General features: G+C 57.3%; 1 protein-coding gene across 1 annotated transcript; it reads left to right on the top strand.

Annotated features, from left to right (window-relative positions):
- Positions 1-6,088: 6,088 nt before the first annotated feature.
- Positions 6,089-9,566, top strand: ZBTB32 (zinc finger and BTB domain containing 32). The gene is made up of 5 exons (XM_029064934.1): positions 6,089-7,108; positions 7,682-7,844; positions 8,075-8,140; positions 8,232-8,387; positions 9,017-9,566. Exons 1-5 carry the CDS (start codon positions 6,773-6,775, stop codon positions 9,496-9,498), a joined length of 1,203 nt encoding a protein of 400 aa, XP_028920767.1. The 5' UTR covers positions 6,089-6,772; the 3' UTR covers positions 9,499-9,566.
- Positions 9,567-13,535: the final 3,969 nt, after the last annotated feature.

Here is a 13,535-nt window from a genome sequence, read left to right as displayed (position 1 = left end):
TACTAAAATTGTGGTATTTGTTAAGCACTATGTGCCGAGTACTGTTCTAAGTGCTTGGGGAGATACAAGGACGTCAGACACAATTGGGGCTCACGGTCTTACTTCCCATTTTGCAGATGAGATAACTGAGGAATAGAGAATTTAAGTGACTTGCCCTGAGGCGGAGACCTGACCTGAGACCTGAGACGGAGCTGGAACTAGAACCCACGTCCTCTGACTCCCAGGCCCATGCTCTTTCCAATAGGCCACGCTACTTCACTCTGCCTTCCATGTCCATTGCCTGTGCTTGCTGTTTCAGTAGTTTCCCTCCTCAAACTCCCTGTCTTCCCGATCTCCCCCCTTCTCTTTCCCCTATTTACCTGGCCACATACTTTATTGAAAAGATTGAAACCGTCATGTGCAGTCTTCCTAAAATCTCCCCAATTCCTCTCTAGTCCCCTTTCCTCCTGCCTCTTCTTGGATTCTCCCATCATTCATCGTTCCCATCATTCAAGAGATTTCTTGCGGCCTCTCAGAATTCACCCTCTCCACCTGTACCTCCAACCCCATCCTTTCACACCTCATCAAAGTGGTAGCCCCCTCCCTTCTTCCCTTCCTAATCACCTTGTTCAACTGTTCACTCTCCACTGTCTTTTTCCTCACTGCTTTCAAACATGCTCACGTCTCCCCATCATGAAAAAACTCTCCCTTGACCCCACAGCTCCCTGCAGTTATCGCCCCATCTCCCTCCTACCATTCCTCTCCAAACTCTACACCCGCTGCCTCCACACACTCTCCTTGATCCCCTCCACCTGATTTATACCTCCTTCATGCCACAGAAATTGCCTTCCATGACTTTCTTCTTGCCTAATTCGACAGCTTCTATTCCACCCTAATCCACCTTGACCTCTCATTTGCCTGTGACTCTGTGAACCACCCCCTTCTAGAAACATCATCCTACCTTGGCATCCTTTCCCAATTCTCCTTTTGTCTCTCCAATCACTCCTTCTCAGTCTCTTTCACGGGCTCCCTCCTCTGACTTCCACCCTCTTGCTGTGGGAGCTCCTCAAAGCTCAGGTTCCCTTCTGTTTTCCATAGGTACCCACTCCCTTGGAGAACTCACTCACTCATTCCCACAGCTTCAACTACTATGTCTACGTGGATGATTCCCAAATCAACCTCTCTCCTCTGCACTCTTGCATTTCCTCCCGCCTTCAAGAAGTCCCTATTTGGGCATCCTGAGCTACTAACTGTGCTTCACTCTTGCCTCTCTCACCCTGGACCCCTTGCTCATCCCCTCCTTCCTGCTTGGAACTCCCCCTTGCACCACCACCACTTAATTTCTGACAGACCACTGCTCTCCCCATCTTCAAAGCCCTACTAAAATCATATCTCTTCCAAGAAGTCTTCCCTGACTAATCTCTCATATCACCTCTAGACTGTTAGCTCGTTATGGGCAGGGAGCATTTCTGCCAGTTCTGTTTTATCGTATGCCTCCAAGTGTTTAGTACAGTGCTCTGCACACAGTAAGCACTCAATAAATACGATTGTTTGATCATCACCGTATCCCTCCCTTACTATGCCACTTAAGAATTTGAGTCCCCTCCCCCTAAGACTTGAAGGTATTCCCTCTTATGTTCACATCTTTACCCTCTTCTGCTTCTCCTTGTCTTGTCTTATGCTGTCGAGTCATCTGTGATATGTTTTAGTGTCTAAGTCCCTGCTAGATTGTAAGTTCCTCAAAGGCAGGGGGTCATAGCTATTCACTTTACTGTACTCACCCAAGTGCTTTATAGAGAAGCAGCGTGGCTCAGTGGAAAGAGCATGGGCTTTGGAGTCAGGGCTCATGAGTTCGAATCCCAGCTCTGCCACTTGTCAGCTGTGTGACTGTGGGCGAGTCACTTAACTTCTCTGTGCCTCAGTTCCCTCATCTGTAAAATGGGGATTAATAATAATAATAATGTTGGTATTTGTTAAGCGCTTACTATGTGCCGAGCACTGTTCTAAGCGCTGGGATAGACAGAGGGGAATCAGCTTGTCCCACGTGGGGCTCACAGTCTTAATCCCCTTAATTAATCAATTAAGACTGTGAGCCCCACGTGGGACAACCTGATTCCCCTATGTCTACCCCAGCGCTTAGAACAGTGCTCGGCACATAGTAAGCGCTTAACAAACACCAACATTATTATTATTATTATTAGAGTGCTCTGAAAGGAGTCAGTGTTCAAGAAATACCACTGATTGACTTTGAACCCAGGCCGCGCTCCCCCTTTTCCCTCCCTCTCCTCCCCCTCTACCCCCCTTCACCTCCTCTCAGCTAAGCCCTCTTTTCCCCCGTTTCCCTCTGCTCCTCCCTGCTCCCTTCCCCTCCCCTCAGCACTGTACTCGTCCGCTCAACTGCATATGTTTTCATCACCGTATTTATTTTGTTAATGAGATGTACATCACCTTGATTCTATTTATTTGCTATTGTTTTAATGAGATATTCATCCCCTTGATTCTATTTATTGCTATTGTTTTTGTCTGTCTCTCTCCCCCGATTAGAGTGTAAGCCCGTCAAAGGGCAGGGACTGTCTCTATCTGTTGCCGATTTGTACATCCCAAGCGCTTAGTACAGTGCTCTGCACATAGTAAGTGCTCAATAAATACTATTGAATGAATGAATGAATGAATGAATGAACCCCCCCAGGGAGGCCTCAGAGCTTCCTAACCACCTGTCCCCCCCCATCTCACCCTCCAACCACCAAGGATGATGGGAGGAGACGGGAACTAACTGCCCCCCTTTGTCCTTCCAAGAGCAGTCTCTGCCTCCCACAGGGGATCTCTGTGGGGTTTCTGGGTTTCTAGTTGTCTCTGAGAGTCTCTGGCCCCCAAGAATACCTCTTCGAGGTATTAAGGTCACGTCTCCTCCAAGAGACCTTCCCCAGTGAAGCTCTCTATCCCTTCTGCGGCATCTATGTATATGGATCTGTGAACTTTGGACTTGGTTATTCAACCCACCCCCAGCCCCACAGTACTTATGGACATATCTTTAAAAATTACATTTTATAAATTATTTATACTGATGTCTGTTTCCCCTTTTAGACTATAAGCTTGTTATGAGCAGGGAACATGTCCAGTAATGCTGTTGTACTGTACTCTCCCAAGCACTTAGTACAGTACTCTGCACAGAGTAAGTGCTCATTAAAGCAGCCTGGCCTAGGTGATAGAGCATGGGACTGGGATTTAGAGGTACCTGGGTTCTAATCCCGGCTCTGCCACATGTCTGCTGTTTGGTCTAGGGCAAGTCACTTCACTTTTCTGGGCCTCAGTTACCTCATGTGTAAAATGGGGATTAAGATCGCGAGCCCCATGTGGGACAGGGACTGAGTCCAATCTGATTATTTTATATCTACCCTAGTGCTTAGATCAGTGTCTGGCATACAGTAAGCGCTTAACAAATACCATTTTTAAAAAAAATAGCACTGATTGATTGAGTGTCTGGATCCTTGGGTGTCTCTGTAGGTTCTTTGGGCCCATAGGTGTTTCTGTGAGACTCTGAGCCCTGAGGAAATGTCTCTGTGGGTCTTCTGCCTGCCACCCGCCCCAGTTCTCGCCCGACTCTCTGTCTCCGTCTCCGTCTCCGTCTCCACCCATCATCCGGGGGAGGGGGAGTCGTCAGGACCTGAGAGGGAAGTGGTTTGTGGCCCAGGGAGAAATCCCAGGTGTGGGGAGGCCCCCACCTGTCCTTCACCTCCCCCCAACACCTGGGGCTCCCTGAAACCTAGATGGGGTAGGGGGATTCCTTGGTTTGTCCTGGTCTCCTTGGAGATCCCCCAAGCAGGGCCTGGCTGAGCCCCGGAGACTGAGGGGGAGAGAGGGGGTTGCTGGGCACATCTCCTCCGGGCACCGTCCTGACTCATGAGACACTGAGGCGTCCTGGGTCAGTCCCGGACAGCCCCGAGGCGGGGGAGGGAGCCGGAGGGGCGGGCAGGAAGAGATGCGAAGAGCAGAAGCCCGCGGGGCTGAACGTCGCCTCGGAGGAGAGAGGTGCGAGGGACGGGCCCTGGCTACAGTTAACCGATTTACATTTTCCCTTTCGCTCTGAGTCACCTTCCCGTCCCCTCCCCGCCGCTCCACCGTCCGCCCGCCCAGGAAGGGGTTAACCCTCGCCCTGCGCGCGCGGGAGCCTGAGCCTGGCCGGGGGAGGGGGGGAGGGGGGGTCGAGGGGGTCCTTGTCCTGCCCTGCCCTGCCCCGAGGAGACTCGCCCCTCCCCCTGTCCCGTCTTCCCCCCCACCCCCCCGCTTCCCTCCCCGCCGCCCCCTTCCCCGGTGCGCTCCCTGGGGCAACAAGGGAACCGCGCTGAGTCTCGTTTTCAGAGAAATGCGACTCGTCACGGGCTCGGAGAAGGGAAAGTGTCGTCCTCAGGGCCCCCAGCGCCCCTTCCCGGGGCTGCCCCCCACCCCACCCTCACCCACCCCCCGACACCGTTGACGGGAGACAGTGAGTCACCCTGCTCTTCCCTCTGCGGGAGGGGGCACCAAGCTAGGAGCTTGGAAGGGGCACAGGGGCACTAGGCTGGGGGCGGGGCGGGGGCATGGGAGGGAGCAGGGAACGGGAGCACCAGGTTGAGGGGTATGGAGGGGGTAGGAAACGGGGGCACCAGCTTAGGTGCGTGGAGGGGGCACCAGGCTAGGGGCTTGGAAGGGGCAGGGAACGGGGGGACTAGGCTAGGGGGGCATGGAGGGGAGCAGGGAACGGGGGCACCAGGTTGAGGGTTATGGAGGGGGCAGGGAACGGGAGCATTTAAGCGTGGGGGTTGGAGGGGCCATAGAATGGGAGCAGTCAGGCTGGGGGGTATGGAGGGGGCAGGGGACGGGTCACCAGGCTGGGGGATACAGTGGGAGCAGGGAATGGGGGCACCAAGGGGCTGGGGATGGGTGGGCCACGGAATGGGAGCACCCAAGCTGGGGGGTACGGAGGGGACAGGGAACGGGGGCATCAGGCTGAGGGGTATAGAGGGAGCAAAGGAGGGGAAGCAGCATGGCATGGTGGATAGAGCACAGGTCTGGGAGTCAGGAGTTCCTGAGTTCTAATCCTGGCTGTGCCACTTGTCTGCTGGGCGACCTAAGGCAAGTCACTTCACTTCTCTGTGCCTCAGTTACCTCATCTGTAAAATGGGGATTCAGACTGTGAGCCCCATGTGTAACAGGGACTGTGTCCAATCCAGTTTGCTTGTATCCACCCCAGCGCTTAGTACAGTGCCTGGCACGTAGTAAGACTTTAACCAACACCGTAATTATTATCGTTTTTATTGAGGGGCACCAGGCTGGGGGCTATGGAGGAGGCAGAAAACAGGGGCACTCAAGCTGTGGGGTACGGAAGGCCCAGGGACTACGTAGGGGGCAGGGGAGAGGGAGGCTCCAACGGGGTCCATCATCCCCAGCTCTTCCCCAATCCAGGTGTCCCGGTCCCCAGCCCCGCCCCCAGCCCCCGGGCCTCCCTCTCCGGGGATGGGCGAGGGAATGCCCGAAGCCACGGCCAAGACGGAGTACCGGGGGCGACGAGGATGGACACTGGCGGGGTAGGAGCCAAGAGGGGGTGGGGTGAGCGGAGGGGAGCCCCGCACCCCTCGTCCCACAGGGCGCCCAATCGGGGGCTCCCGCACAGGAGGGCGGGGCCCGGCTCCGGGGCCCAGGGTCTCCCCGGCCTCCCGACTAGCGCAGGGCAGAGCAGAGTAGAGCAGAGCAGAGCAGCGTGGCCCGGCGTCCGAGGAAACCGCAGGAGGTGAGTGAGAGTGACGGACAGTGACTGTGACGGACAGTGACCGACGGGCTGACAGTGGCTGACGGACTGAGTGAGGAAGGGTCATCCCTCCCGGCCCCCACCGACCCCCTCCGGGCCTGGACGGTCCCGCCCCGAGCTCTCCACGCCGAGCCCCTGCTCCCACGATCTCGGAGTAGCAGGCCGGGGGCGGCTTTGTGGTGCGGTGGGGGCTGGGGCTGGGGCTGGGGCTGGGGCTGGGGCTGGGGCTGGGGCTGGGGCTGGGGCTGGGACTGAGGCTGGGCCGGGGCCTCACCGGATCCGCCTCGAGCCCCTCCCCATCTTCCCTCTCCCCTCCCCGTCTTCCTCGAGCCTGAGGCGCCGGAGTCTTTTCCCCGGCCGCGTAGCCTCCCGTCCGGACGGACGGACCTACGGACGGACCAATGGACCGAAGGAGTTCCTTCCCTCTCAACCGCCCTCCCTGTCGGGGCTGGTTCCTCTGGGGAGGGGACGGGAGGGAAGGGGAGGAAGGTGCTTGCCCCGCGCCTGCCTGCTCGTCTTCCGGCTGGCAGCATCTTGGTGGACAGGAAGGTTTTGCGTTGCTTTCTTCTAGACAGGCAAGGGTTACCACGGCGCCTGGTCCTTCCAATAGCAGAGTAATAATAGTACTCGTAAAGTGCTCACTATATGCCAAACACTGCTCTAAACTCGGGTCCTGCCCTTTCCAGGTTCAACCCCAGGCAGGTACCTGCCCTGCTCCAGCCCCTGCCCTGACCTCCCCTGTTCTAGCCCCTGCACTGCCCCTATTCCAGCCCCCGCTCCAACCCCTGCTTTGCCCTGCCCTGCCTCTACTCCAGCCCCTCTCTAGCTGCTAGATTGCCCAGCTCCAGCCCAGCAACAGTCCTTGCTTCGGCCCCGGCTCAGCCCGGCTTCCCCAACCCCTCCATGACCGTCTCTTCTCCCCTACAGGCCGGAGATCCTGCACGCCCATGGGCCCCTGTTGCCCAGCCCCCTGACCCCTGACCCCTGGGCCCAGGCCCGGGGCCATCGATGCCTCTCCCCACGGAGCGGGTCCCCAGCCCCGCGGGCTCGGAGCGGCTGGCGTGGCTGACGTCCACACTGTGGCCCGCGCGGGGGGACCCCCGCATCGGTGTGCGGCCCCGGCGCGTCTCTGCCCACCGGCTAGTCCTGGCGGGGGCGGAGACGTCGCGGGGCGACGGGGGCGGCGGGGACAGCGGGTCCGGCCCTCCGACCTCGGCGCGGCTCCTGGTCCTGGCCTCCGGGGAGAGCGTGGAGCGGAGCGGCGAGGAAGCGGGGCGGCTCTGGAAGGACGAGGGCCCGCCGGCAGCGGGAGGAGGGACCGTCCTGCGGCGGCGGGACGCTGAGGCGGGGGCTCGGGGGGAGGGGGCTCGGAGCTCGGGGGCGCCCGGCAGGCGGGGAGGGCCCCCCCCGGGGACCCCCGGAGCCTTCTCGGTCTGGGGTCCGGGGGGCGGCTGCAGCGCGCGCTCTCGCTCCCGGGGCGAGGCCCGGGTCCCGCGCCCCCCGCCCGGCGGGCCCGGCCGGCCCCGGGGGCCCGGGTCTCCGCCGCCGGGGGAGGGGCCGCTCCGCCGCGGGGGGGGTCCTGCCCCTGCCCCCCGACCCCAGCGCCCCGTCCCCCTACGGCACCACCGACCGCCGAGCCTGGAGGGAGACCCTGCCCCTGGAGCAGACGTGAGTTGGGGCGGGGGACGGGAGGGAGGCGGGGCGGGGTGGGGTGGGGCTGAGCCCGGCGGGGGGCGTCGGGCGGACCCTGGTCCCGTCTGTATCTCCTGAGGAGTGGCCCCGGGGCTGGCCCGGAGTGGCCCCGGGGCTGGCCCGGAATGGCCAGCCGTCTCCCGGCTCACAGGGTGTCCACTGCCCCGGTGCTCAATCGGTCAGTCAGTCGCGTTTATTGAGCGCTTACTATGTGCAGAGCACTGAACTAAGCATCTGGGAGAGTACGATGTAACAATAAATAGCCACATTCCCTGCCCACAACGAGCTTACAGTCTAGCTTGCAGGCTCCTGGTCTACCCCATCGGCCTATGGCCCCCAGACTCCTGGCACAGCTCGGGACTCGGCTCCTCTGCCGCTTCCGCCTCTGGTAAGTGACACTTCTCCTTCGCCCCATTTTCTTTCTGGCCGGCGCTCCCTGGGCCAGGACGTTCCCAGGACAGTGCTGCCCCCTGATCCCAGGCCTCCAAGTCCAAGGACCCTCCCTGGACGGTGCTCTTCCCCCAGCTGGGATGCTCCCGGGACAGAGCTCCTCTCCCAACCGGGATGTTCCCGGGACGGTGCTCCTCTCCCCAATCCCACTCTGTCCCTGCCCTCCAGGTCCCCCGACCCCTGGAGCAGCTCGGCTCGGCTCCGCAGGCCGAGAAACTCCGGGACCGCCGCCAGGTGAGGAGGAGGGGCGGTGGTGGTGGTGGGGAAGGGGCTGTCTCCGGTGGAACCGGCCTCCGTGACCCCGGCTCCCTCTGTCCCGCACCAGGGTCGGCCCTGGCTTGCGGGGGCGGCCCCGGGCGGGAAGGGGCGCCTCTTCGGCCCCTCCGACCTCCGCGGCCCGCCCGGCCTCACCCCTGCCCGCGATGCGGGAAGAAATTCTCCCTGAAGCACCAGCTGCAGACGCACCTCCGCGTGCACACAGGTGCCTCGTGTCCCCCCGGTCGGGAAGCCCCCCACCCCCTCGCCGGGACCCCCCGCCTCTCCCACCGACCACCCTGGGGTCAACCCGGCCCCGCCGCCGCCTCCCGCGCCCTCTGGCGGCTCCGTGTGGAAATGCGAGTTGCCCCCCCCACACCCCACCCCCCACGACCCTCCCTCCCCTTCCTCCCTTCTCCCCTCCTTTGCCGCTCCTCTCCCTTCCTTTGTTTCTCCCCGCCCTCCCTCTCTAAACTCGATGCGGGCAGGGAATGTGTCTGATAGACTGTTACACTGTACTCTCCCAGGCGCTTAATAATAATAATGGTATTCGTTAAGCACTTACTACGTGCCAAGCACTGATCTAAGCGCTAGGGTAGAGACGAGGTAATCGGGTTGTCCCCCATGGGGCTCCCAGTCTTAATCCCCATTTTACATTTGAGGTAACTGAGGCACAGGGAAGTTAAATGACTTGTCCAAAGTCGTGCAGCTGATAAGTGGTGGAGCTGGGATCAGAACCCACAGCCTCTGACTCCCAAGCCCGCGCTCTTGCCACTCAGCCACGCGGCTTCTCGCTTAGTACAGTGCTGTGCAATAAATATGACCGGTGATTCTCTCCCCCTTTCCGCCCTCCAGGAGAGAAGCCCTTTGCCTGCCGCCTTTGCCCGCAACGATCCCGGGACTTCTCGGCCATGACCAAGCACCTGCGTACCCACGGGGTGGCTCCGTATCGCTGCCCACTGTGCCCGGCCGGCTGCCCCAGCCTGTCGGCCATGCAGGCCCACCTGAGAGCCCATCCTCCCGGCCAGCTGTCCCCCGGATGCACCGTCCGCTGCACGTTCCTCTACTCCTCCTCCTCCTCCTCCTCCCCCGCCTCCCATGGCCCTCCTCCCCCCCGCAGCCCTCCTCCCCAGGCCCCGACGGGGAACCCCAGGCCTGAGTGTCTCCCTCCGCCCTCCCCGAGTGAGGCACCCACGCAGGACCCCGGGTCCGACTGCTGTGATGGGCCCCAGGCCCCTGAGCGCGAGGCCTCTGAGACGATGGGGGACAGAGACAGGGACTCCTCTGCTTATCCCGCATCTACCCCGACGCTTAGCACAGCTATTGGCCCAGAGTGAGCACTTCATCAATACCATCGTTATTGGGACCGGCAGCCAGATCCTCTCAATAAAGAGTTTCCCCCCCGCCATCGGTTTTCTGGTTTGGACCTCCCCCACATCCCTCTCTGCCCCTGCCCTTGCCTCACAGCTGACTGTTTTTTGAGGAATCAGCCCCAGCCTCCTTTCCCTAGAGCTCCCTCCCCCATCTCCCTTCATCCTAAACAGCATTGGTTCATAGGCAAGGTGTTTATTCAGCGTCTACTATGTGCTCAGCCCTGGGAGAGAGATAGGAGGCTCAGAATTGACTCAATTTCTGTTCCACTAGGTACTCAGTACCTAAGAGGTTGACGCTTCTGCTGTGGACAGAGCCCTGGATTAGGTCCTTGGAAACATGGATCAGTGGTATTTGTTGAGTGTTTACTCCCTGCAGAGCATGGTACTATGTATTTGGGAGAATAAAGGAGGGTTAGTAGACATACAACACGCAACAGATGCCCAGACCTTGCCCTCAAGGAGCTTTTGCTCTAATGGAGAAGATCAGCAGAGCCAGCATCCAAACCAGGCAGAGCTAAACAAAGAAGAGCAAAGTGGTAACTGGTAAAAGCAAAAGGAAGCAATTGACCAATCAGTGATATTTATTGTGCATTTAACATGGGCAGAACACTGTATTAACTGTATTTATTGAGCGCTTACTGTGGGCAGAGCCCTGTACTAAACACTTGGGAGGATACAACTCAACAATATAACAGACCTGTTTCTTGCCTATTAAGTATTTAAGCAATGAATAAAACAGCAATATATAGGGCAGGAACACAGATTTGGGTTGGAGAGGGAGAGGGGTGACCCGGGCTGGAACGTGAGGGAAGAGGGGGCCGCGGGGTTACGTGGAGGAGGAGGAGGAGGCTTTGGAGGTGGGGAGGGATGGGGCTTTGGAAGTGGGAGGGAGCTCTGGGGAGGGAGAAGAGTGGGACCAGTGTGACAGTCAGTAATGAATGAATGAATGAATGAATGAATGAATGAATGAATGGAGGCACAAGCAAGGCCCAGGATGACACGGGGTGGATAGGAGTAGCATGGCCAAGGGTTTAGAGCCTGGGCCTGGGATTCAGGAGGACCTGGGTTCTAAGTCCAGCTCTGCCACTTGTATGCTGTATAACCTTGGGCAGGTCACTTCACTTCTCTAGGCTTCAGTTACCTCATCTGTAAAATAGGGATTAAGATTGTCAGTCCCATGTAGGACACGGACTGTGACCAACTGATTCTCTTCCCCTCTTCAAAACCCTACTTAAAACTCACCTCCTCCAAGAGGCCTTCCCAGACTGAGCTCCTCTTCTCCCTCTACTCCCTCTGCCACCCCCCCTTTACCTCTCCACAGCTAAACCCTCTTTTTCCCCTTTTCCCTCTGCTCCTCCACCTCTCCCTTCCCATCCCCACAGCACTGTACTCGTCCGCTCAACTGTATATATTTCCATTACCCTATTTGTTAATGAACTGTACATCGCCTCGATTCTATTTAGTTGCCATTGTTTTTACGAGATGTTCTTCCCCTTGACTCTATTTATTGCCATTGTTCTTGTCTGTCCGTCTCCCCCAATTAGACCGTAAGCCCGTCAAACGGCAGGGACTGTCTCTATCTGTTGCCGATTTGTTCATTCCAAGTGCTTAGTACAGTGCTCTGCACATAGTAAGCGCTCAATAATACTATTGAATGAATGAATGAATGAATGAATTGTCCCCCCGACCTATCAATCACCTCTTTTCCCGCTCTCACACTTCATTCTTCTCAAACTAACCTGTTCACTAGACCTTGTTCTCATCTCTCCTGCCCACATTTACACCCTTCCCCCTGCCTGGAACTTCCTCCCCTAAAAATGATGATAACTGTGGCATTTGTTAAGCGCTTACTATGTGGTGTCAGGCACGGTACTAAGCGCTGGGATGGATACAAGCAAATTGGTTGGACACAGTTCCTAACCCACATAGTGCTCACAGTTTACAGGTGAGGTAGCTGAGGCCCAGAGAAGTGAAGTGACTTGTCCAAGGTCACAGAGCAGACAGGTGGCAGAACGGGGATTAGAACCCATGACCTTCTGACTCCCAGGCCTGTGCTCTATCCACTATGCCACAGACCCGAGATCTAACCGACCACTAGTCTCTTCATCTTCAAAACCCTTCTGAGATTATTATTAATAATAATAGTGGTATTTGTTAAGCTCTTACCATGTGCCATGCACTGTAGTAAGCGCTGGGGTGGATCTATCTTTATCACCCTATTTATTTTGTTTATTTTGTTTAATGAGATGTACATCACCCTGATTCTATTTAGTTGCCATGGTTTTTATGAGATGTTCTTCCCCTTGACTCTATTGATTGCCATTGTTCTTGTCTGCCTGTCTCCCCCGATTAGACTGTAAGCCTGTCAAAGGGCAGGGACTGTCTCTATCTGTTGCCGATTTATACATTCCAAGCGCTTAGTGCAGTGCTCTGCACATAGTAAGCGCTCAATAAATACTATTGAGTGAATATAAGCAAATCGGGATGGACCCACTCCCTGTCCCACATGGGACTCACAGTATCACTCCCCACTTTACAGATGAGGTAAATGAGGCCCAGAGAAGTGAAGTGACTTGCCCAAGGTCACACAGCAGACAAGTGGCAGAGCCAGGATTAGAACTCATGACCTTCTGACTCAGGCCTGTGCTCTATCCACTACACGGTGCTCATCTCCTGCAGGAGACTTTCACCAATTAAGATCTCATGTCCCCACGCTACTCTTTCCCACCTGCCACTTCAGAGGTTTGCCACCTAAACCCCCCGGAGTGTTCGTCCATACGCTTTTGCCAGTGCCTCGGAACCTCACACTGCTCTACGTTGTAAGCTCATGGTAGGTGGAGATTGTGCCTGCCGACTCTATTGTATTGTACTCTCCCAGGCATTTAGTACAGTGTTCTGGACACAGTAAGTACTTAATAAATGCTGTTGGTGATGGTTACTACTGTTTGTAATTTATCTTGGGGCCCTTGTCCCCCACTAGACTGCAGACTGTTTGAGGGCAGAGCTAAGTTCTACTAACTGTACTGTAAGAGAGTACTCTACAGAGAAGCAGCTTGGCCTAGGGGAAAGAGCACGGGTTCGAGAGTCAGAAGGACCTGAGTTCTAATCCCAGCTCTGCCACTTACATGCGGTGTGACACTGGGCAAATCACTTCACTCCTCGGTGCCTCTGTTATCTCATCTGTAATCTGTATGCCCTTTGTGGGATGGGGACTGTGCCTGACCCCATTATCTTGGATCTACCCCGGTGCTCAGTACAGTGCCTGGCCCGTATTCATTCTTCATTCAACCGTATTTACCGAGCACGGTGTGCAGTAGTAAGCCCTTGGGAGAGTACAAAGCGACAATTAAAAGACATATTCCCTGCCCTCGGACTTACAGTCTGGAGGACGAGTTTAGTAATCTTGTCAGCTGTGTGACTGTGGGCAAGTCACTTAACTTCTCTGTGCCTCAGTTCCCTCATCCGTAAAATGGGGATGAAGGCTGTGAAGCCCCACGTGGGACAACCTGATTCCCCTGGACCTCCCCCGGCGCTTAGAACAGTGCTCTGCACATAGTAAGCGCTTAACAAATACCAACATTATTATTATAATCGCTTCACAAATGCTATCATTATCACTGCTGCCTTCTCCCGAGGGCTCCGTGCCAGGCTTCGCTGCACCCGGTGAGCACTTCTTGGGTACGAATGACGGGTGTATGGGTCCCACAGCACGGGACTTCTGCAGGCGGGGGGGGGGATTCTTTCGGTAGCGCGGGCGCCGGGCCGTCCCCGCAGGATCCGCACCCCGCCCCGCAGAGTGGCTGAGGGCCTGCGGGACTTCCGGAGGCCCCGAACTACATCTCCCAGCATGCCGCGGGGCGCGGCGGCCAGCTTCCCCTCGCGCTTCTCCCGCCTCGCGGGACGTCACGTGGCCAGCGCTCCAGCAGCGCGTAGTTCCCGCCCACGTCTCCCCACCTGGACCAGGCCCGGGACTTCAACTCCCAGACGGCGCCGCGGCCCGC

This window comes from Ornithorhynchus anatinus, chromosome 5 (genome assembly GCF_004115215.2).
Source record: "Ornithorhynchus anatinus isolate Pmale09 chromosome 5, mOrnAna1.pri.v4, whole genome shotgun sequence".
NCBI classification, from domain to species: Eukaryota; Metazoa; Chordata; class Mammalia; order Monotremata; family Ornithorhynchidae; genus Ornithorhynchus; species Ornithorhynchus anatinus.
This window is presented reverse-complemented; position numbering and strand designations above follow the sequence as displayed.